This window comes from Miscanthus floridulus, chromosome 6 (genome assembly GCF_019320115.1).
Source record: "Miscanthus floridulus cultivar M001 chromosome 6, ASM1932011v1, whole genome shotgun sequence".
Classification (NCBI taxonomy): domain Eukaryota; kingdom Viridiplantae; phylum Streptophyta; class Magnoliopsida; order Poales; family Poaceae; genus Miscanthus; species Miscanthus floridulus.
In genome coordinates, this window is record NC_089585.1 from 3,725,416 (window position 1) to 3,750,018 (window position 24,603).

A 24,603-nucleotide genomic window follows, 5' to 3' on the forward strand; every position below is an offset into this window, starting at 1 on the left:
GTGCCATGGGAAGTTTTGAGGTGCCTCCATGCCGTCGAGAGGCGGAACTCTCGGCCTGCTGCACCACGGCAGTCTCGAGGTCCCAAAGTCACCGTGGGCCCGTCGCCCCTCCGAGGTAGAGGGCTCGGGCATCATCCAGAGTAGCATCGCCGCTGCCGCGACGTTCTAGCTAGCGCAATGGAAAATAGGGGGTTGATCGTCCCCTTCGTCGTTGTTGATGCGGCGGTTGACGTCGTGAGCCCTCCACCGGGCTACTCCGCCATCACCGCGACCCCACTGCTCTTGCTCAAGAGTGTCTCGGAGCTACTGCAGAAGGAGTCGGTCTTGTTTGACCTTGGCTTGAAGCTCACGGAGCTGCTCTAGGTCTAGACGTTGAAGTTCCTCGGGGGCAAGGTCCTTGTTCCGCGCAGCCCGGGGCTCAACGCATGGAGGTGTGGCACTGCCCGCCCCCTCAAGGGGCGGGGAGCGAGAACCTACCCCTTTGTCCTCATTGCCCGTGCTCGGCACCCCGAGCTCGATGTGGAAGCACTCACGAGTGGGGTCGTAAGTGCCTTCATCATCAGAGTCGGAGTAGCCGAAGCAGTAGTCGCTCGTGGCCAGGAAGCGACGCATAGCTTTAGGGTCGCAAAGCTCGGAGAAGTCCACTTCGGCCCATGCCTCATCCTCCTCCGAGGAGTCAATGTGGGTGTGGGTCAAGGTAGTGGCATCGAGGTCGAGGGCAAAGCGTTGGTGGCGTCCTAAGGGCTCCGCATGAGCAAAAGCATAGGTAGAAGCATAGGTGGCGGCAGCATTTCTCAACTCAAAGGGGTACGGGGATGGTGCCATCGCTGGGCTTCGCTTGGCCAGAGTCGACCCCTCAGGAGGTGGCGGGGCAGAGCTTGATGACGGGGCGTCGCTGCACGCCACCGGCGTCTTTCCCTTGCCCAGGCTTAAGCCAGATAGGTCCCCAACCAGGGACTCTATACCAGTAGCTGGGCATGGGATGCTGGTGGAGCACGGTGCGTCGCCCTGAGCTTGCGCGGTGTTAGGGTGGTCCCGCCCGTGCTGCGCTTGGTGAGCACGACGAGAGCGGCGGCCTAGGCGCCGCCTGCGCCTAGGCTGCTGGGGCGTGACATCGTCGTTGGTCGGTGGGGCTCTAGGTGAGAGTAGTACCATATCGTACTCATGTCCTAGAGACATGAACTCTAGGCTCCTGAACCAGATCACCGTGCCGATACGCAGTGGTCGCACGGGGTCTGCCATCCAGAACCTGTTGGGATAATGAGGTTGACACACAATAGTTCCCCTACCTGGCGCGCCAACTGTTGGTGTTTTAGACCAGCGAGCCCTCAACCAACTAGTGAAAATGCACTACATGCCCCTAATCCTGGATGGTGATGTAAAGAGACACAAGGTTTATACTAGTTTAGGGAATAGGTGCCCTACGTCCAGTCTACGAGATCGATCTTGTATTCCTTGCACCGAGGTGCTTGTAGTAGGGGTTTACAAGCTGGACGAGAGAGGGAGCTAGTCCTAGGTCTCTGCGTGGAGTGGTGTGGGTTGCTTGAGATGTTGATCTCTTGCGGTGAGGAAGTGAATGTATGTGTCCGTGTTCGTCTATCTCGTGGGTTCGTCTGTCTTCCTCTCTAGAAACGGCCCCGGTCACTCCCTTTTATAGTTGAAGGGGGGTCAGGGGTGATACACATGTTCGCTATGCGGCGGTTCGTGAGCGGAGGCGATATGCCTAGCCCTGTGGCTTGTTACTGTGGTGGCATGGTCGACATAGCGGTCTTGTCCTTAATGCACTAGAGCGACGCGCCGGTCATGCCCGATCCTATGCGATGTGGGAGCTCCAGTGATATCTTGACGCAGGGCATGGCAGACGACGTGCCGGTCACTGTATGGCGACAGTGTAGAGAGCCGAGGCTCAGTCAGCACAGAGGCCGAACCATCGTGGGGGGCTCGGCAAGCGCGAATCCCAAGGCTACCGAGACCCTGAAGCGGATTGCCGAGGCTCGGAGGGAGCAGTTGGTCCTATACACTGATTTCGAGGCTACAGGTACCTAGACTTGACTCCCCATGCTGCGCTGTCCTTGAAGCAGGGGTTAGGTAGCACAGTGCAGTACGGGCGTCAGTCGTGGGCACAGTACCAAGCACAGCGGCCGGTAACCCCTACCCCGTCCTGTCCCAGATGGCATGGTGTTGATGCAACTCCCATCTCGTTGGTTACTCCGCTGTGTCGAGCCGTTGTCCGACTGATGTCGCGGGAGTGGTTGGTCGCGTTAGTTGGACGTGACGTTCTGTCAGGGAAATCGGTCGAGGAGGAGGCGACGGGGCTGTCGCCGAGCCAGCCTCGAGCGAGGCGGAGAATCGGCACCTCGTCCGAGGCTTTACATACGGGGCCTCGAGCGAGACGGAGAATCAGTACCCCGTCCGAGGCCTTACGTGCGAGGCCTCGAGCGAGACGGAGGATCGGTACCCCGTCCGAGGCCTTACGTGCGAGGCCTCGAGCGAGGCGGAGAATCGGCACCCCATCCGAGGCCTTATGTGTGAGGCCTCGGGCGAGGCGGAGAGTCGGCACCCCGTCCGAGGCCTTACATGTGAGGCTTCGAGCGAGGCGGAGAATCGATAGCTTCAGACAAGGTGGGGGTTAGCCAGTAGTTGTCTCTTGGCTTTGATTTTTATAGGGTCTAAGCAATTTTTTTTGGTTTTTGCTTAGGGGACCCCTTTTTATGGTACCCGACAGAAGTGGATCAACTTGGTTTCAAAAAGGAGGTCACTAGCATGACTAGACGTGGTCCTCGTGGAGACCGGATGCATCTAGTGCTGAGTCACAGGCTTGGCCTGGCTAGCCAAAGTGACCGAACGTAGGCTTAGACGGGACCGGACTCTGGTTGACAGCGTCTAGTCAGGAGGCAGCAGAGGTGTCACTGGGTCGCGCGTGATTGGACTCTAGCTCGGGGGCACGACCAGACACGCCCTACCACTGTTCATCGGCTGGCAACGCGAGGTGGTGCGAGCGGACGCGGTGGTGTGTCCGCGTCCAATCGTATTTTGGCAGCTCTAGGAGCTCTCTAGACTTGACCGGATGTTGTGGCGTCATGGGTCCAGTCATGGCTTGGAGGTGCGTCTGATCAGGTGTGTGAGCACGCGGGTGAGTTAGCCGTTGGCAGCAACGGCTAGTTCAAACGACCAGGGACACATGGCGGCATCGGTGTGACCGGACGCAGGCGATCGAACGTGTCCGATCAGCTCTACAATATGTCCGGTCATCACAAGTTTTACTCAGTGAAGGGGTATAACTGCTCTATTCACTTAGGAGTTATAAAACCAAGCACTAGCCGGCCTTGGACTAGTTGCTGAGCACCCTTAAATCTTGGTGGATTATGTAGGTGTGCTTGGGATCCCTCTAACTCATATACGCTTGATAGTGATCATCTGATTGAGTGTGGGTGCGATTCTAGTACAATTGCATCATGAAAATACATTGAGTGCCACTAGGTGTTCGTGTTGTATGCCGATGGTGCTTGTTACTCTTGGAGGTTGCCATCTCCTAGATGGCTTGGTGGTGGTCTCCATCGAAGCACACAAAGAAGATTGTGCGGTGCTCCGAAGAAGTGATTGTGAGGGGTATTGTGCTCGTTCCGCGGGAGCCGCGAAGAGCAACTCTAGTAGAGCGTGTCATTGAGCTACCCTCACTTTGGGTAGGTTCTTGTGGTGCCCAATGTGTGGGCTTAAAGTTGTGCCAATAAGCTCGCGAACCACCAAGTGTGCGGTCGACACAACGGGGACTAGCTTGATGGCAACCAAGTGAACCTCGGGATAAAAATCACCGTGTTATCCTTGTCTTCCCGTTGGTTTGCATCTCCTTTACACAAGCATGTTCTTACTTATTCATATAGTATGCTTGTGTAGTTGCTCTTGTAATTAGTTAGCTTGTGTAGCTTGCTAGTTACCTTCTTGCTTATGTAGTATAGAAGTAGCTTCCTTGTGTAACTAGTTTACTTTTGTAGTAAATTAGTTGTATTGCTTAGTTTATGTAGCTCAATAATTTACGCTATCTAATTTGGCTTGTGTATCCTTGTTATTGAGCATTGCTAGTGAGCTTAGGAGCTTTGTGCTTTTTCTTACTAGATTGTGTAGGAGCTCCTCTGGTTGCTTGAGTACTAGTTGCATAGGTTTGTGGGATCTTGCAAGTTAGAATTGTTAGGTGAGCTCTAACTAGCCCGACACCTTTGTTGTCTAATTAGGATCCTTTTTAAGGTGCTTCAAAACTCAGATAGAGGGGGTGTAGTCTTAGTTAGCCTGATAGTTTTAATTTTGCATTTGATTCGGTTAGTCGAGATGATTAATTTTAGAAAGAACTATTCACCCCCTCTAGTCCGCCATCTCAACCCTACACATTCGCAACAATACACTAAGATATTTTGCTGAACCATTTGAAAGGACCATGACACCTAAGTGGGAGGAGAATGAATGGCCTTTTTTCTAACCTTAGCAAAACCTGAGCAATAAAGTAAACTATCAAAATGTGCAACTATATTTTTGCTAGTGTGTTGTTCTCTCTACCATAAAAGGAGTTATGCAACCTAGGTTTCAATCCTTATCAATTAGCCTATCAACTAAGCCAGGAAAGTAAAGCATACAATAAAGGAAGCAATAAAAATGAGGAAGTTGAAGATGAGGTAGAGATGCAAACTCCCATCGAGGACTCCAGTATTTTTATCGAGGTATCGAGAAGCGCTCAAGCTTCCCCCTAGTCCTCGTTGGAGACCCTCGTAAGGGCCAAGCTCTCGGTCGGATAACTCCGCGGATAGTCCCGGGCCATCCCTACACGCAAGTGGCTCTCCGGTGTGCCTTCCGTCTAGCCTTCCCTGGAACGCTCCCCGATGTCTTCACTATCAAGCTTTCGGCCGAAACATCGCGGGCCTTATTCCCTCTGAGACACAGTGACGACCACACCACAAATGCGGTTGGTGTAGTCTCGCAAGACTATAAGCCCCGTCAAGTACAACATGGTGTGCGCAAGCACCTAAGATCAAGAGGTGTGAAAACCTCACTAGCAACTAAGCCTTAGCCTAGAACAAGTGCATAAGCGGTGGTCTAACTAGCTTAAGCATTTCGTAAAGCACTTACACTAATAACCATATGTATCACTAAGCACTATGCAAGTGGAGAGCTCTAAAATGGTGTATCAACACCCCCCCCCACAAGTTTCCCAACTCCACACAAGAAATGCCCGGTTGGGGCTTATTTATAGCCTTTCTAACTCAATAGAGCCGTTGGGGCAAATCTGCCCTCGGACAGGCCCTGGCGGTACCACCGTGAGGCGCACCAATGGTCGCCTGCACCTTCCAACGGTCACTTGTCCTTCCTCAGCCCCACCTGTCATCGACCGGGCTGGTGGTCCGACCGTGAGGTGGTCTTGATGTCCGTAGGGATGGACCCGGTGCACACCGGCGTCGTCGGTGCACCAGCCTGGGCGGTCCGACCGGGAGGAAGGGCAAAGGCTTCCCTTCTCCAATCTTCATGCTATCTTTTCCGTTGATCATCCGGGCTTCTTCTCCTTTACGTCTTGGACTCTTAGCTTGACTTCTAAGTCTTCTACCAAGATTCTAATGTCTCCATTAAGGTGTAGATCATCTTCTCCATTTGTCCATCTCGGTCTAAGTCTGCCATGCATCATACGTATTGAACTATATCAAAAATACTAGCAAACAATATTAGCCCAACTTGGTCTCGTTGATCATCAAACACCAAAATCTAAACTATATGGGCTAAGGGTCCATTTTCCTTACACCACTTAACCCCACAGGGACATAATGGTCCAACTTGAGATAGTCCGACGGCTACGCGCTCTTCATGACTTTGCTCCGTCTCGACGCAAACTTCGTGATGACACCACGTGCTGCCTCTAGTTCCCACCGAAACTCTATCTAGGTTTCGAGGCTCAAACCCGAAAACCGTCTGGCCGGTGGTTTTGAGACACAAACCACCAAATCGCCTAAAGAAGCGTACCCGCTACGCCTCCTCCATTCTCTCAACACGTGTCACCGTCGACCTCGACCGCCCGATCACCAAGTCCTCCAGCGTCTCGACTTGGTTGACCGTTGTCTTGACTTGGTTAACATGGTCAACTTATGTGCTTTTGCTTGTTGATGTCCACAAGTGTTAGCCACCACGATCAATCTTCCTGCCATCTTGGTCCCTCGGTCCAAGCCTCACGTCCGTTCTTTACCGCTCCCGGTCCATCGGCATGACACGTCTCTACTTGACCTTTCATGTCCATCGATAGTCTCCGTGCTCCACACCTGCACACCAACACAGTCAAGGGACATGTTACACATGCATACTCACGTCATAGTTAGTCTAACTTAACCAAAGTCGATCGTTTCCGACAATCACTCGTAAAAATTCACACTTCGAAGAGATGAATCCTCGAAGATATGGCTTTCGGCATCCGTGGGAGCCCGAACACATAATTTGAGCCTTCATGCGAGACTTGGACAATTTGGCGCGGCCTAATGCACTGCCTCCGTCATCCGAAGACGACACGAACAGATAACCCAGCCGAGGGTACAAGTTGCCCCATCCGAAGGTTGGAATAAATTCAGAAAGAAGAACCGTCCAGGCCGTTCCTGTAGGCTGTTCAGGACCCAGAGATCCAATAACCTGCACTGTATCGCTGCACGGGCTCCTGGTGTTCATGCCAGCTGTGTCTTTGCTGGGCAGAGTCGGGGCTTAGCCCGTGCTGTCAGCCTTCGGAGCCGGAGGTCCGAGATCCGGGCGTCTGGAGCCTGGCCTTCGCGTGCTTTGAGCAGACAGCGACGGAGTTCCGTGCGGACGGTGACGCGGAGCTCCGTGGGTAGTGTGAGAAGCCTTCGCTCTCTAGGGGGCGGAACCGCGGAGCTCTCGCGGACGGTGGTGGCCTTGATCGTTTCGTGACATGGCCGGCCGTGCGAAACATGCAAATGGAAATCATGCATGGAAACACAAGACGACAGGATGATATTGCCTCGCTCGCTTTCCTTGTATTTCACTCCTCTCCTCTCTAGGCAGCGCCTCTTTACTCGTCGTCTCATTTTACACAGCAACGCAATCAGGGCGTCAAGTTCACTCCTCTCCTCTCTTTGCAGCGCCTCTTTACTTGTCTCATTTTACACCGCATCGCAATCAGAGCGTCAAGTTCAGACTTGGCCAGTGGTTGGATTTGGATATAATGTACACATAGTATCATACTTCAGGAGAGAGTGATTGGTCATCACAGGGCATGCAGCGGCAGGGTGTTGTGTTGCACGGACCAGTAGACGCTCCAGTCAGAGTTCAATCCATGGATCCACATGCACGCGCGCGCACACCCTGAACCTGACCAAACGGTGCAAGCTTTAGAGGCCAGTCACCAAAGTGCAGTGGTTCTGACTAGTCACCAAAAAAAAAAGTGCAGTGGTTCTGACTTTTTACGAGCCATACCAGATAGAGATACCCAAAGCGTTCCTCTCTTCGACTTCCACACAACACAACAATACCGTGCAAAAGTGCAAACAGGCTGAGTATCCTCAGTACAATTATATGTACACCTACAGCAACATAATCTCTGCACCAAGAGAGGTGGTCTCTGCTTCACTCAAGCGTCACTACGCTTGCTACAACAAAACGATACAGCTAACGGACGTCTCCTTGGAGCCCTTCTTGCTCGCGGGCCTGACGATATTCAGGTAGAGCTGCCAGTTCAGACACCTGGCTGGAGACCTAATAGTTCAGTAAGTGCGGCAGCAGACAGTTTGCTGAACCAAGTCCTGTCTCATTTTGGTGCACACTGCGCTGGCTCATGCTTTCTTGAAGAATGACATAATGCTCCCTTGCTTGGCTCCAGCCTTCGCAGGTTTCTTGTTGCCTGCTGCTGTTTTGCTTGGAGCTTTGCTTTTGTCAGTGTTTGCTGTTGGCTTTGATTTGCTTGGGGGAGTCACCCTGACAGAAAATTGGAAATAAAAAGGAGCATTAGTATGCTGAAGATGAACATGGAAAGCAATGGCATTGGTTTGCTTACAAGTTAAAACATGGAAATAACAAGGCAGCGAAGCTGAAAATGAAAGCACTGGTGCAAGTTATCTCATAGTATGCTGAAAATGAACATCAGGCCAGGGAGGTGCTGCTCTTGAGCTGCATCTCTACTTGTACATATTATAATGAATTCAAATAAGCAAACAAAACTAAGCAAAACAGATACAGTGCCTCACAGTGTAATCCTCTGGGCATGTTCATTCGTTTGAGAAACAATTCAATAAGCACAGCAGAAATGGATAAGAATCAGTAATCAACCGATGTGCATTGAGCAGTTTATATATAGGATTCTATAGCAACAAATAGCTTCAGGCATCAGATTAAGTAACCACAAAGCTTGACATTCCTAACTGATAAGCTGTACACAACTGTTCATAGCCATCTAACAAGTAGACAAGTCCTTTTGTTCAGATTTCAAAATCCACTCGGGCAATAAAAAGGCGAATTAAACTTGGAAATATACCAGTACCCAGCAGAGGTCTGGCCAATGGGGTCACATTGGTTCACCAAGCATAAACTAAAAATTAACTGCCTTATACCATCTGTTTTGGGTCAATTTCTCTCAATTCATACTGAAAAGTGCTGTAGTCATTTTACAAGGGAAACTGTGACAGGATAGATATACCCCTCTGCAGATCTTTCTCTGCTGGCTCAGGGTCACCGAGCAGACAACCTGCTACTCCCTCCATTCCAAATTATAAGACATTTTGGCTTTTCTAGATACATTGCTTTTACTATGTATCTAGACATAGTGTATATCTAAGTACATAGCAAAATCTATGTATCTAAAAAAAGCACGTCTTATAATTTGGAATGGAGGGAGTACATAAATAGAGGGATTCAAGATTGATGGTATTGTGACTTCAGCTAAACAAAGTCTCTCCCTTGTGAAACTATATAATTTTTAGAATTGCACTTATACGATTAGCGCACTGGAATCAATTTGCAATTTTCCTTTTGCTCCTTATGATATAGCAACAAAAGACGAGTTGTCTAACAAAGTTGAATGGTATTTGATTCACTCTCAATATCAACTGCCACCATCGATTTCAAGTATAAACATGCAAATATAAATTTATAGATCAGGATTGACAAGAAATTTCACATGCTGCAAAATTAAAAACAATTCTATTACCCGCTCGCAGTCGCAGCAGTAGTGTTGATATTCTTCTCTGCCTTGTCATCTGCAGAAGCTTCACCCTCCCAGACAACCTCGGTAACTGAAAAGGATTATAAGTAAATTTCCAACAGATTCAGAATCATGCTGCCAAATCAAAAAGGAGATGACATAACAAGCAAATGGATAAGTGAAATCAGTAAGACAGTAACACAAATCATTGGCACATATAAATCGTGGACTTTGCATGCATGCAACCAAAATACAAATAGGAGTAGATCTATAATTTCTTCAATGTTTTGATAGCTTCTATATCACCTTAAATTATTCTTTTTCGCTGCAGATTGTCAAAACCATTTCGCACCAGGTCAACATTTTAACACAGCATGTCAGCAGAATAATGACGTACAGCATTGGAGTTTTATTTCAAGTATCCCTTAGGCATAAAAATAAAGGACTGGATAGGCACAGTGTCTTTTACAGAGTTCAGTATAACTACCTTCCCTTCCCCTCTCATCTATGCGTGTCTTCAAAACCTTTCTTCTCTTCGGTGAGGTGGCGGCAGGCTCAGCTGCAGAATCCTGCTTCTTGCCATTGATTGGAGGATCACTGCTCTTTTCTTTTAAAGTAATCCCAGAATGGTTCATAGTATTGACAGTTTTGATTTTACATTCAGCAGTGAAGTCAGAATCCACCCCCATTGAGGAACCTTTCTCATTGTTTGGTACATCGTCTTTATTTTCCAAGTTCTTTTGATTTACTTCAGTGTCTTCAGCAGTTCCAATAACAGGGTCTGGGGTATGCTGTTTTGATAGCTCAGGAGATGCAATGCTTACAATATTGTCGTCTTCCTCATCATCTGAAAAATCAAATACCGCTCTTCTCTTTTTGTTATTTGCATTGGTGGATCCCCTCTTGTACTTTATTCCCTGTTCATCATCGCTGCTATCTCCATCTGCTTCTTCCTTTGCACATATTTGTGCATCAGCTGTAGCTGAAAATAATATTAATAGCATGAGACCTATAATAGCATGCTTGGAAGGGTTGATATACAGGACTAGATGTGTGCTGAGTTATACACAAGAAAGTAAAGCACAAAGAATTAAATATGAGCATTTGTGAGATAATACCTGCAACACTTGCTACAGCTGTAGAATTAGTGGTACTTGGAGGCTTAGGTTTTGCTGATGCACGGCCCCACATGTTAGCCAGCGATCCACCATTACTAGGCATGGCCTTTCCATTTTGAGCTTTACTTTTGCTTGCATGGGCATCAATTGATTGTTCTTCGACAACAGGAGCATTGCCAGCTTTATCTAATACTGTAGAATTGTCCTTCTCAGACTTATTGCCTGCTCCCTGCTTTGAACTTACAGGCAAATCTTGCTGCCGAGCAGTAACAAACTGCTCCTTTGGAGTAACACTAGGTTTAGACTGTGCGACTGCTGCTGCACTATTTAAGAGCTTTGGTGGCAATGAACTCACATGCTTCCCATTGGATGTCCGCTTGACAAAAGAATTCAAAACACCACAAAACCTGTGCATAATTGAGAAGTGACCAAATTGAGAATACTGATCAGGGATAAAAAGTTGCATACATATACATGCATATAAACACAGGTATACATCAGGGTATTATCTCTGGAAAATTTTGCTATTTTATATATAACTATATCTCCATCTATCTGTTTGTTTGGTTATGTATATTCGCATCTGGTTATGTCTTCCCTTACAATTCCTTTGTGGCTGTGCCTGCTTGAGGCTTGGGAGAAAACCAAGGGGCTAAGAGAACAATACCTATTATCTCTCAAACAGTTCTCGTCATCAAAAGGCTGGTTGAAAAGCTCCTCTGCCTGCACAAATTCAGGATTCCAAAGTACAGCTGTATCTTTTGGAATACAGGCCTGGATACTGTAGATCTGGACCGAACAAGAATCTTTGAAACCTTGCCTTGCTTCTGCATGGAAGAAAGATTAACTTCTCAAGTAAGAAATTTGACACTAGGGAAAAAAAAGCATATCACTGGGAAGTGAAGACACAGGATAACTTTAGATCTAGTTATCATAATATTTATCCTAGAGGGAGCACCGTAGATCAGGAAACTCTACCATAAGTAAGAACAGGAATTCATGTATTACCTTCAAGTTTTGGGCCTGAAATGAGCTTTACACAATAACTTTGGGGATTGTTCTTCAACCACCCCGACACACTGTAAATCACTTGGAGGCCGGTTCCATGTTTGTTGACAAATTCCTGAAGCAACCTGGACATAGTTGCTAACTGCATAAGCCATCCTCATGACATTACAGTTTCCCAGGACAAAATATTAACAACAAGGCTGAAATACTACCTCTTGGCATCATTTGATGAGACAGAGAAGTTCCGACTAAGCCATTTGTACGAAATCTGTTATAAAAGCACAAGATAGAATGCTGGAACGTTAGTCACTGGGAAACAGTTCCAACAAAAAAAAAATAGAATAATGGAGGAAAACTAGACAAGTAACCAACAATCTCAAGTGACAAAGGCGTATCACTGATTCATCATATTGAGTTGGGGTAACAGTGATCCTTACTCACTCCTAACAGGGGATAAAACTCAGCAAACATAGAGATCTCATTTAATCTCTTTCATTATTTGTGAGACAGCCACGCTGAACAGAATTAGACAAATCAAAATCGATTGGTATGACAACTCAGCATATCACATCCGCAGGCTGAGTTGCAGTTAATACTAGTCTTCAAAGAAACATTAATTAAATTAATTAGGAATATGTACAGGAGTTAAGCAACAATGAGACTGGTGCTTTTTTATGAGTGCAGTGCATCAACAGATATGCAGGACGTAATGCACTTTGGAGCTATTTCCCCGCATAATCAAATAGTTACCACTAGTAATAAAGCATAACAAATGTCAATGAATCATCAGAAATTACCATAACACTAACTAAATCCATCGCCCTAAGCAAGCTAAAATGAGCAACAAAACCAACAGAATCCAATCCGTGTCATCTACCACCCCCAACCGTAGGAATCCACGAAACAGCTAAGCCACGCGCCACGAGATCGAAGGGGGGTTTAGAGCGGGTGCTGAGCCCATCATTACCACGCGAAGCGGGTCGGAGAAGAGGGCATGGATCTGGGGCAGCAGGTCGAGCAGCGACTGGTCCACGGCCCCTCCCGCCATTCTCCCGCGCCAGAAGGTACTGGAACCCTCGCGGCTAGGGCTTCCGAATCGTGGGGAGGCGAAGGTTCTGAACCCTCGCGCCTAGGGTTTCCTTCCAAGTTGAGGGAAGACGAAGAGGAGGGTGCGCGGGATTGGGAATTTGGGATTGGGGCGTGGAGCCGCGGCTGAGCCACCAGGCGGCGGCGGTTTTCCCGCTCCCGGCTCCCGCCTCTATTTCCTTGGCGCAAAGACGGCGGGCCCCGCCTTACAGGCTGCGGCGCCACCGGCTTGGCGGTCGAAGGCCCCAAATTTATATTTTTGCCTTTTTTATAACAAAAAAATTACATTTAGAATCTCGTGGGTTTCATCTTTTCGTAGACTCGTTTTTTAAATTTGAGAAATCATTTTTTACAGACTCTGGGCTCAACGCCATGGCCTACGTCATCGAGGAAACATGTCTCGACGCCAGAGATCATGACACCGAGGTGGATGGCAAGCATCAGCGTGGCGACTCACGTGGGTCTTGGCGCCGAGCTCGGCTGACTAGTGGGACCAGTTTCTTCCTTTGCTTTCTATACTTCTCTCTCACGTTCTTCCCTCTCGCACTCTCTGTTTCGCGACCGCCCCGATCGAGCATCTCCCCGTCGCCTCTCCGACGCTCCCCCGCTGTACCTGCACATCCTCGCTGCGGCCACCTGCCCACCTCTCTACTAGGGCGTCTCCTTGGTGCGGCCACGGTCGGGGCCTGCCACCCTGCTCGCCCTCCTCCCCGTCGCCTCCTGCGCCCCTAAGCCTGCCCCGGTGCCTATCTAGCCCGGCACTTGGACAGGCGTTGCGGGGAGGAGGACCTTGGTGACGCCCCACGCGACTGTGGCCACCAATACTGTCGTCCGCTTAGCAGTCCACTACCACGTCCCACCACTTCGCCTTCCCACGAGCATAGCACAGGTGATTTGCTTAGTTAATTTAATTAACGTAGTTATTAAATTTAGTGACATAATTAGTGCATTTAGTTATCTATTTTTGTACTTATAGTTATTAATTGTAGTTTATTAACCTACATAAAGGCCCCCTATGTCTTCCATACCACATCTCCTCGAGGCATCAAACTTCTACTGCACAACTAACCATGTCTTCCTAGAAGTCTGACCCATTCGGAGTGCCGGATTGGCATGAGCAGGTGAAGTGCCATTGCGGCTTTAGGACGATCTTGTGCGTCTAGATGGATTGGTTTCCACGAGACAAATACAAGTGTAGGCGCTTCAGGTGCCCATATCTGGATGATGACTTCATGGTAACGACACCAACTAAATCCTTTGTTTCTCATTATCGTTTGTCAACCTGATTCCATGACATCTACAGCTACACACGTAGCCATGCAAGTTCATCGAATGGGTGGATCGGGTGGCGCCGGCTGTAACACCGTCGGTGCTACATTGTACAGTTTTTGTTAAAACACTGCATGAGCATCATACTTGTGTGAAAATGAGTGAAGTATCGAGTATAAAGTAATGTACAAAGCTTGAAACGTTCGTCGGCAACACGAAACAAATGCTACATTTCATGTCGCTTTATATCGTTTAGGGTTCTAAGTGAATTTTTATCGAACAAAAATACTATAGAACGCTTATGCGAAACTTTGATAAAATTCATAGTACGAACTTCGTAGGCGACGATAAAATACGTGCGGTCGGGGACGGGGTTCACCAGCTAGTGTATCATGTAGCTTAGAAAAGGAATTCGACGCGAAATCGTTTGAAGTTTAGTCATTTCGCGTAAGTTTGAAAATGGGTCGACGAAGCCATGTTCGACAATTTTCGTAGAACGATCGGGTTAAGAAGGGGCAAGATGTTTGGCTTAGTTCGATAGCCCTATGTACCCTCTTGAGGATAGAATAACTGTTTTGGCTTTTGGATCACCGAATTGGTTTTTGTAGCAGCTTTAAAAAGCATGCACGACACGTTTTCCACCTCTGGGCGCGGTCACCGCCTCTGTTCGGCCTGGCACTGCGGCACTGGCCTGCCCAGCGCGCGCTGCCGCGCCGACCGCGTCGCCACTGCCGCACCCGTGCAAGCACGCCCGCACGCGTGGCCCCTGCGCTACTGGCCATGACCTCCTACCCCCACACGTTGGCACGCAGCTTGTACCGTTGCTGCTGCTGTTGCCGCGTCCTGGCCGCCCGCTACGCGCCTACCAACGAACTGGCCGGCCCTGCCGCCGGTCCCACGCTGCAGCTCAAGCTATCGTTGCTGCGCCTGGCATGCCACGCACATGCACGCAAGCACGCGCACCGCGTCGATGGGCCTGGCTGCTGCCTCGTCGAACTGGTGTCGTCACTCGCCAAGCGCGCTCATGCGCACCGCCTGCGCGACCACTATTGTCGTTGATGCCTCGTGGCTGCACGCGCGTGGGACGGCTGCCTAACTTCGACATCATGTCCGTGTCCGCTGCCACGCTACGCCGCTGTCTTCCTTGACCTGCCATCCTCTACGGCGCTCAGTGCCGAGCCACCGTCGGCTTGCGTGCTGGGCCGTGTGACCTACATCTTGTGCATGCCTTGTTGTTCCCCATCACCGTGCGCGCTTGTGCTTTGCGTTGACGGCTACGACAGCACCAGGCCAACCCATGCCTGACTTCCCTGTTCCTCAGTCGCCATGTTGCTAGGACCGCTCCTCCGATTTCGCCATAGTGGAGCCACCGCAGTGCAATTAACTCCGTCCTTGGCTCCGCTGTGTAGCCCGCCACCCAACTGACCCCACCTTGCAGCGAACCTCACCTTGTCGTACTCCAATTTGGAGCTGCCGCTCCGCCGGGTCCTTAAGACCGGTTTGGCATGCGCCGTCGGCAAGCCACTTATCCAGAGCATCCTGTGGCAATTCCTTGCACCACCGGCCTTGTCTCCACCTACTAAGCACCCTGCACACCTTGGCCAAAGCACTACCATAGCCTAGCTTTCCCTGACGCGGCCGTGCCATCGCCGTGCGTCGCCGCACTGCCCGGGCACACGCGACCAGCTCGGCTCAAGCCATCTCTGGTCAAACCACCGCCTCGAGGGGTTCCGTGGTGAGTCACTTGAGCTCACTAGCTACCCCTTTGGCCCCGGCTTTGCTGTCATTCATCGGAACGCCACCACCATGGCTGCAGGGTCTCCGCCACCGTGGTCCGACCTCGCTACAGCGTCTTGGCTCACGCTTCCTTCGCGCGTTCACTCCTAGGTAAGGGTCGGCTCTGTAGTTAGGGCGAGGAAGGTCTGATGTGGCTGGCGTAGCCGTCGGTGCCAGCGTCGCTGCGTCGGAGAGCGCGCGGGTGTCGGGGGTATCGCTGTTGTGAAGGTAGGAGTTTCTGAGGGTGTAGCTGTAAGATAGTAGACTGGCAGAACAGTGCGCTTAGCGCTCGTGTGATTATGGAGTAGTCCAGGGTGTTTTTGCATATTCACCGACGTGCGCGTGGGTCTCCCACGTTGGGCCGCTGTCGCGGGAACGGGCCATCGCGTGGGCCGCACCAGCGCGTGAGCTCGGGTCGCTGTGGTGGGCCGAGCCATGTTGCGAGTTGGGCCACGCTGTGAATTCATTTTCCAATTTTCCAGCGATTTACAAATGTTTATTCAATATAGTTTCTAGCTAAACTTTGATAAATTATAGTAAATATTGTAGATGTCCAAAAATATTGAAACCAAGTTTGTTAGGTTCACAAAAATGCCATCTACCTGTTAGTGTAGTTAGATTATAGTTAGCCATGACAATGGTAGGTTCATAAATTCAAACTAAAGAGCTTAATATTATGTAAATTAATAATTGTAAGAATTTTTGTGGTAAATTGGTGATAGCTATAGCTATGAAAATTTTATAGTAGGCTCACTAGATTATTATGTATTTGCTGTAAATTTTGTAGCCCTAGAGTAAGTTGATAAATAGAGTAGCTATTATCCTTGCTTTGTCATATATAGTGTAAATCAGCATTAGGAGTAAGAATACTTGTAGTTGCTATAATAATGTATGCCATACTTCATACTCGTTATTGGTAACAATAGGTAACTTAGTACCATGGTCGGTAGCACTAGCTTAGTAGTTAGACAGATGTACTTTTATTTTAATAGTTGTTGTTGCTATATTATTAAGTATTACATCATCATTTTATGCATGTAGATCACAAGTTGGTAGAGTTCGTGCCCGTCGACGAACAAGAGTACGAGGAAGTCATTGAGGAGTACGAAGAGGAGATCCTCGTGCAGGAGGGAGCCCCAGAGCCTTTTGGTACTGACTTTGCTGACCCGTCACCTGCCCAAGGCAAGCCCCGGTGCATAACCCCTATTTTATGATCACTAAATATATATATATATATATATATATATATATATGATGTGCATTTAAGTTATAGACATTTTATGGAAACTATATGCATAAATATATCTACCCATGAGTCCTACTAGTATAGGTCAAGTAGTTGCTATGCTCAGGATATCGGTAGCGTGAGTAACCTACCGTTACTTGCAAATAGGTGATAAATATGATCACTCATGATAAAATGGTGGAAAGGAAAAGTGGTGACTGAGCAGGGATATGGTTTGGGTATTGGTGGGCGTAAGGGGTTGTGTCCTGCGGCCAACAGGGCATAGCTCGGTTACACTTTTCCCTGTATGTGTCAATTAAAGATCGGTCGTTGTGTAAGTCTCGAGGCAAGTCACAGATCTATTATCCCGAGCACATACTTGGGTATGGGCGCAGGGAAGACTCGTTGCTCTCTTATTGTGGATCCGGCTCTTTTCAGACCGACTAATTGGAGGCGGAGATGGTGGAGGTCCTTGCATCGCACTAAGTCCGAGACTCAGGAGTGGGGGCTTAGAGTCCAAGTTTGGACGAGGACCTAGACACCTAGGATAGGAGGGTGATGGGTTAGTCCTGCTTGTGCCTGGGGTACAAGCGTTGCATGTGTTTTCAGGGTACCTAGCTGGGGCATTGATTCGTGAATCATCGGGCAATCCAGTACGGCTTGTTTTTAGGTCTAGCATCGTAGTAAGAACTGAAAGATGGAAGATGATAAAATGGAACTGATTGCTCAACTCTTGCTTGAAACTAGAACATGTGCTTATATAGACTAGATAGATAATAACTTAATACGGCTGATAATAACGACATAAATAAGGACTCACTATTAGTATTGTTTTTTGCCAAAAGAAGACCATCAAACCATAAAGCTTATCATATTCCTTAGAGTCGGAAAATTATTCCCACTAGTCGGATGAGTCTTGTGATAACATTGTGTACTCAGGGTTTATTTACCCCTATTGCAGGTAATGCATGAGAAGTACAATTGTGTGGAGGATTCTTCTGGTGGGCACAGACGGATCCTTGTTCTTATCCCTAGATGTTTATTTTAAATTCCGCTATTTATTATTCCGTACTCTGACATTTGGTAATGTAATAATGTAATTTTTAAGAAACTCTGATGTATGAAATGAACCAATATTGTAACTTGTTCTCATTATTGGATCCTTGGAAAAAATATGGATCTTTTGGGTTCTCCCTTGGGGTGTGCCCGATGGATACCGCCCGTTGTAGCTTGCTTTTAGGGTGTTTAGTGTCTGGTGGAAGACGAGCACCTCCATAAGTGTGTTATTGCGGGTGGTTCTACCACAGTTGGTACCAGAGCTAATAATGGTTACGAGTTTCATCACTCTTTCAAACTTAAAAACTTGACCAACAAAATTTTTGTGAAAAGCAGGATGCGATTAAATTATGTAAATAAGTATCAACCCTAGCAATATGGTCTATCTAGGATAGCGGCACTGGTTTTGTCTAATCGATTTTCTGTAGGTGCACTGACTTACGTTGCGTAACAAATCGTCTAGAATACGGAAAGTGAGTGTGCAATGTGCCAATTTTTTTTGCGAATGCCGCTATATTCTGGCTGGAGTGAACGTATAGGATGATACATGCATCATGATAATAGCATTTTGCTTAAACTAAAATCCCCCCCTACATGTATAATTGGATTAGTAAAGTGATAGGATTAATTAAAAGAATGCTTTAATTAAATGTGCTGTCATTTCTCTAATCCCTTGCTTCTGATCGGGAATGTTGCTCTAAATGGATGGTTCCTATCTCTTACAGATGAATCTAAGGTCCGGACGTGGGAGCACCAGTGCTGGGGTGACTCATGGTCTTGGCGAGGGCCAAGGTGAGAGTGGCCAAGCCAACGAGCACAATAGGGAGAGCCATGTGGCTCCACTTTTGGCTCCTCCTTCACCACCGCCGCCTCCGATGACTCACGCCGAGATGATGGCAGAGCTAATGGCTGCTCATCGTGAGTCAGCCTGTGCCATGGAGCTTATGGCACAAGCTATTGTTGGCTTTGCCCGTGGAGGCCACGGAGGCAATGGTGAGAACAGGGGTGGTACCCGCCATCCTGAGGGACCCTCCTCTTACTAGGATTTCCTCAAGACCCACCCACCCACTTCACACTGACAAATGAGCCCCTAGATGCGAAGCATTGGCTTTGCATTCTAGAGTACAAGTTTTTGTTGCTTAATGTGGCCGATGAGCAGAAGGTGCGCTTTGCAACGCAATAGCTATTGGGGTCTGCGAGTGCATGGTGGGATACCTTCCATTCCATGCAGCAGCCAGATCATCTAGTAACCTGGTAGGAGTTCACCATAGCATTTAGAGAGTTCTATATTCCTGCTGGTGTCATCAACCGGAAGCTGAGTTCCTAGAGCTGCGACAAGGGAGTATGACAGTGATGGACTACATTAATAAGTTCAATCACTTGTCCTAGTATGCTGGCATTCATGTGGACACGGACGAGAAGAAGAAGGACCGCTTCTTTCGTGGCCTCTCTTATATCCTTCAGGAGAAGCTGTACACTGTGAACTATCAAACTTTCGGGGCACTAATGAATGATGCCATTGCCATGGAGGGCTTGCAGTGGAATTCCTAGGTAGAGTGGAAGAGGAACTGGGTGGCTGCGGGGTCCTCTAGCCACCCTCATACTCAGAAGGTACAGGTTGTTTGGCAGGGGCCCTATCAATCATCAGGCGGGCCTTCGTTTCGGTAGCCCTAGCAGACTTCTCAGACTTTTTCCACATAGTACCGTGCACCCACACAGTAGGTGCAGTCCCAGCAGCCTCAAGGACAGCAGGTCCTACCTCGCCAAGGGTTTGGAAACAAGCCTAGCGCTTGCTTCAAATGTGGCAAATATGGCCACTATGCCCGAGCATGTCCCTAGAACTAGCCAGTTTAGTTTGCTCAACCATTAGTGAACTCCAGGCTGGTCAGGAGGACCGTGATCAAGAAGAAAGTGCCTAGCAGATCCAGATAGGTGCATTTCACAGATGCTGAGCAGATATTGTAGTAGGAACCAGTGATGGCTAGTATGTTTACCATCAATTCCCATCCAGCTTATGTGTTGTTCGATTCTGGTGCATCACATTCCTTTATGAGCATAGGATTTATAGACCGGCACAACTTACCACTTATGGCTATACCGTATGCCTATAGAATCCATACTACAGGTTCACAAATGTTCATAAATACTTGAATGGACACAGTAAGCTTGGTATTAGCCACCCACACTTACCGCCTACAGTTCATGGTAATGCCTGGGCAAGGCATTGATGCTATTCTTGGAATGAACTGGTTCTGGTTGTATGGGGTAGTCTTGGATTTGAAGCAAAGAAGTGTTGAGTTACGGCTTCCTTCTTCTGAGGATATGATGTCTCTTCTTGTACCCTCAGACCCAGTCTTACCTATTGCTACCCATGCTGAAGCCTCTCCTGATCTTACCCCCATCCCTGTGGTCTGTGAGTTCCTAGATGTTTTTCCTGAGATCTTCCTGGGTTGCCACCGGACAGAGATGTGGAATTCTCCATTGAGCTAGAGCCTGGTACTGCTCCTATCTCCCGATGCCCGTACCGCATGGCTCCAAGGGAATTGGCTGAGATGAAGAAGCAGCTGAAAAAGTTGATGGAAAAAGGTTTCATCCACCCTAGTTCTTCACTATGGGGTTGTCCAGCCATTTTTGTGAAGAAGAATGATGGTACTCTGTGGATGTGTGTGGATTGCCACCCTATTAATGTGGTAACAGTTAAGAACAAGTATCCATTGCCCCACATAGATACTTTGTTTAATCAACTAGCTGGTGCCAAGGTGTTCTTGAAAATTGACCTTCGATCAGGCTATCATCAGATCAAGATCAGACCACATGATATACCAAAGATAGCTTTTTCTACTAGGTATGGGTTGTATGAGTACCTAGTGATGTCTTTTGGTCTCACCAATGCTCCTACCTTCTTCATGTACCTGATGAATTCAGTCTTTATGCCGGAGCTGGATAAGTTTGTAGTAGTATTCATTGATGATATCCTGATATATTCCAAGAATGATGAAGAGCATTCCCAACACCTTCGGATAGTACTGGCTCGACTCATGGAGCACAAGCTATATGCTAAATTCAGTAAGTGCAAATTTTGGTTAGATCGAGTGCAGTTTTTGGGGCATGTGTTGACACCTGATGGCGTTTTAGTAGGTCCCAGCAAGGCGCAAGATGTGTTGGATTAGAAGTCTCCCAAGTCTATGCATCAGATTCGTTAGTTCCTTGGTCTTGTTGGGTACTATCGGCATTTTATCCTAGATTTTTCCAAGATAGCTCAGCCAATGATCAAGCTGCTCCAAAAAGAAGCTAAGTTTGACTGGAGTCTAGCCTATGAAGAAGCCTTCCAAGCTCTGAAGACATTTCTGACCATTGCTCCTATGTTGGCCCAACTAGATATTGACCGACCCTTTGATGTATATTGTGATGCCTCGAAGATGGGGCTAGGGTGTGTGCTTATGCAAGATGGGCGTGTGATAGCCTATGCTTCACACAAACTAAAAAAGCATGAGGTGAATTACCCCACTCATGACTTAGAGTTGGCTGCTATGGTCCACGCTCTGAAGATTTGGAGTCACTATCTATTATTTTTACAAATCACAAGAGTCTCAAGTATATTTTCACTCAATCGGAGCTAAATATGAGGCAAAGGAGATGGTTAGAATTGATAAAGGATTACAACTTGGAAGTCCATTATCATCTAGGAAAGGCTAATGTAGTAGCTAATGCTTTGAGCCGAGCGTCCCATCAGGTTGAGGAAACGCCTTTGTCTCAACCACGCAGAGGTGTTGGTTCACATTGCATTGACCTTAGAATTGCTAGAGTAGATTATTTGGGAGCAAAGGGAAGACCCCGAAGAAGTTCCCCACATCAGATTATTGATTGCTGAAGGGCGTGGCCCCCACTTTAGTGTTGATCAGCAGGGAGTAGTGAGATACAAGGATAGACTGGTGGTTCCATCCAATGAGGAGCTGAGAAGAAAGATTTTGAATGAAGCTCACCATTCAAAGCTGTCTATTCATCTTGGTAGCAACAAGATGTATCATGATCTATGCCATTTGTACTAGTGGTCCAACATGAAGTAGGATATCACCCAGCACATCGTGGAGTGCGACACTTGTGGTAGGGTTAAAGCAGATCATATGCGTACTCTGGGATATTTACAGCCTTTGCCCATTCCTGTTTGGAAGTGGGAAGATATTTCCATGGATTTTGTGGTAGGTTTGCCTTGCACATCCAAGGGCTATGATTTTATTTGGGTCATTGTGGACCGTCTCACTAAGTCGACTCATTTCATCCCAGTGGACACCAAATATACAGTCAAGAAGTATGTAGAGATATATTTTGATCGGATTCTGACCTTACACGGAGTTCCCCTTACTATCATCTCCGATAGAGGGTCAGTTTTTGTCTCCTATTTCTGGGAGCAACTACAACAATGCCTTAGTACTCGCCTTCTTAGAAGCTCCACATATCATCCTCAGACTAATGGTCAAACTGAAAGGGTGAACCAGGTGCTCGAGGATATGTTGAGAGCTTATGTCATTTCTTTTCCTCAAAAGTGGGGTGAATGCCTAAAATTAGCTGAATTTTCTTACAATAATAGCTACCAAGAGAGCATTTGCATGGCACCGTTTGAAGCTCTGTATGGCAAGAAGTGTAGAACACTGCTTAACTGGGTTGAAGTGGGCGATCGTGGGTACTTTGGTCCAAAATTCATCAAATAGGCTCGAGAACAAGTCACTATTATTCGGAGTCACTTGAAGGCAGCTCAGAGCCGACAGAAGTCGTATGCGGACAAGCATAGAAGGCTTTTGCAGTTTGGAGTTGGAGAATATGTGTATCTCAAGGTGTCTCCTATGAGAGGGGTGCATCGGTTTGGTATCCATAGCAAGCTAGCTCCTTGATATGTGGGTCCCTACAATATTTTGGCATAGTGTGGCCCAGTAGGCGTATCGTCTCTAGCTCCCCAATATCTTGTCTATGGTACATGATGTGTTTCACGTCTCCTAGTTGAAGAAATGTCTGTGGGTGCCTGATGAAGCTATGGAAATTGAAGGGCTTCCCCTCCAGCCTGATTTGACTTATGTTGAGCACCCTGTCAAAATCCTGGACGAGAAAGAAAGAGTGACTAGAAATAGCGTGGTAAAGTTCTACAAGGTGCAGTGACAAAACCACTCCGAGGATGAGGCCATGTGGGAACATGAGAGATATATATTGAAGCATTACCCCCACCTTCTCTCTGGTCCTAATAGTTAGTTGTTATGTTGAAATGTACTCATGTCTTCTCTCACACTAGGCACATGAAATCACGGGTCGAGATTTTGTTTTAGGGGGGTAGATTTGTAACACCCTCGGTGTTACATTATATAGTTTTTGCTAAAACGCTACATGAGCATCATACTTGTGTGAAAATGAGTGAAGTATCAAGTATAAAGTAATGTACATAGCTTGAAACGTTCGTCGGCAACACAAAACAAATGCTACATTTCATGTCGCTTTATATCGTTTAGGGTTCTAAGTGAATTTTTATCGAACAAAAATGCTATAGAACGCTTATGAGGAAACTTTGATAAAATTCATAGTACAAACTTCATAGGTGACGATAAAATATGTGTGGTCAGGGACGGGGTTCGCTAGCTAGTGTATCAAGTAGCTTGGAAAAGGAATTCGACGTGAAACCGTTTGAAGTTTAGTCATTTCGCGTAAGTCTAAAAATGGGTGGACCAAGCCATGTTCGACAATTTTTGTAGAACGATCGGGTTAAGAAGGGGCAAGATGTTTGGCTTTGTTCGATAGCCCTATGTACCCTCTTGAGGATAGAATAACTATTTTGGCTTTTGGATCACCGAATTGGTTTTTGTAGTAGCTTTAAAAAGCGTGCAAGACACATTTTCCAACTCTGGGCGTGGTCACCACCTCTGTTCGGCCTGGCACCACGACACTGGCCTGCCCAGCGTGTGCTGCCATGCCGGTCACATCGCCACTGCCATGCCTATGCAAGCACGCCCGCGTGCGTGGCCCCTACGCTGCTGGCCACGACCTCTAACCACCACACGTTGGCGCGTAGCTTGCACCACCGCTGCTACCATTGCCGCATCCTAGCCGCCCGCTACGCGCCTGCCAATGCACTAGCCAGCCCTACTGTCGGTCCCACACTGCAGCTCGAGCTGTCGTTGCTGCGCTTGGCATGCCACGCACATGCACGCAAGCACGCGCACCGCACCGATGGGCCTGGCTGCCGCCTCACCAAACTAGTGTTGCTGCTCACTTAGCGTGCTCATGCACACCGCCTACGCAGCCACTATTGCCGTTAACGCCTCATGGCTGCACGCGTGTGGGACGACTGCCTAACTTTGACATCACGTCCATGTCTGCTGCCACGCTACATCGCTATCTTCCCTGACCTGCCATCCTCTGCGGCGCTTAGTGCTGAGCCACCTTCGGCTTGCGTGCTGGGTCGTGTGACCTACATCTTGTGCATGCCTCACTATTCCCCATCGCCATGCATGCTTGTGCTTTGCATTGACGGCCACGACAGCACTGAGCCAAGCCATGCCTAACTTCCCTATTCCTCAGTTGCCATGTCACCGGGACCGCTCCTCCGATTTTGCCGTAGTGGAGCCACCACAGTGCAATTAACTCCACCCTCAGCTCTGCTGTGTAGCCCGCCACCCAACTAACCCCACCTTGTAGTGAACCTCGCCTTACCGTGCTCCAATTTGGAGCTATCGCTCCACCGGGTCCTTAAGACCGAGTTGGCATGCGCCATCGGCAAGCCACTTATCCAGAGCATCTCGTGGCAATTCCTTGCACCCCCAGCCTCGTCTTCACCTGCTAAGCACCCTGCGCACCCCGGCCAAAGCGCTACCACAACCCAGCTTTCCTAGATGCGGTTGTGCCATCGTCATGCG

The 24,603-nt window shown here is 48.1% G+C and overlaps 1 protein-coding gene across 1 annotated transcript; it reads right to left on the reverse strand.

Moving 5' to 3' along the window:
- Positions 1 to 7,459: 7,459 nt before the first annotated feature.
- Positions 7,460 to 12,590, reverse strand: LOC136457437 (uncharacterized). The gene is made up of 8 exons (XM_066457463.1): positions 12,263 to 12,590; positions 11,508 to 11,563; positions 11,296 to 11,420; positions 10,955 to 11,114; positions 10,288 to 10,694; positions 9,657 to 10,151; positions 9,176 to 9,260; positions 7,460 to 7,947 (listed from the first exon to the last, which is right to left on the reverse strand). The coding sequence occupies exons 1-8, from the start codon at positions 12,341 to 12,343 to the stop codon at positions 7,806 to 7,808; spliced, it is 1,551 nt and encodes a 516-aa protein (XP_066313560.1). The 5' UTR covers positions 12,344 to 12,590; the 3' UTR covers positions 7,460 to 7,805.
- Between the last annotated feature and the right edge of the window lie 12,013 nt (positions 12,591 to 24,603).

Coding starts and splice junctions, on each gene's coding strand:
- LOC136457437 (XM_066457463.1), bottom strand. CDS start 12,343: ATGGCGGGAGGGGCCGTGGACCAGTCGCTGCTCGACCTGCTGCCCCAG. Junction 11,115..11,295: donor TTCAGGCCCAAAACTTGAAG/GTAATACATGAA, acceptor TCTTCCATGCAG/AAGCAAGGCAAGGTTTCAAA. Junction 9,261..9,656: donor AGATGAGAGGGGAAGGGAAG/GTAGTTATACTG, acceptor AATCCTTTTCAG/TTACCGAGGTTGTCTGGGAG.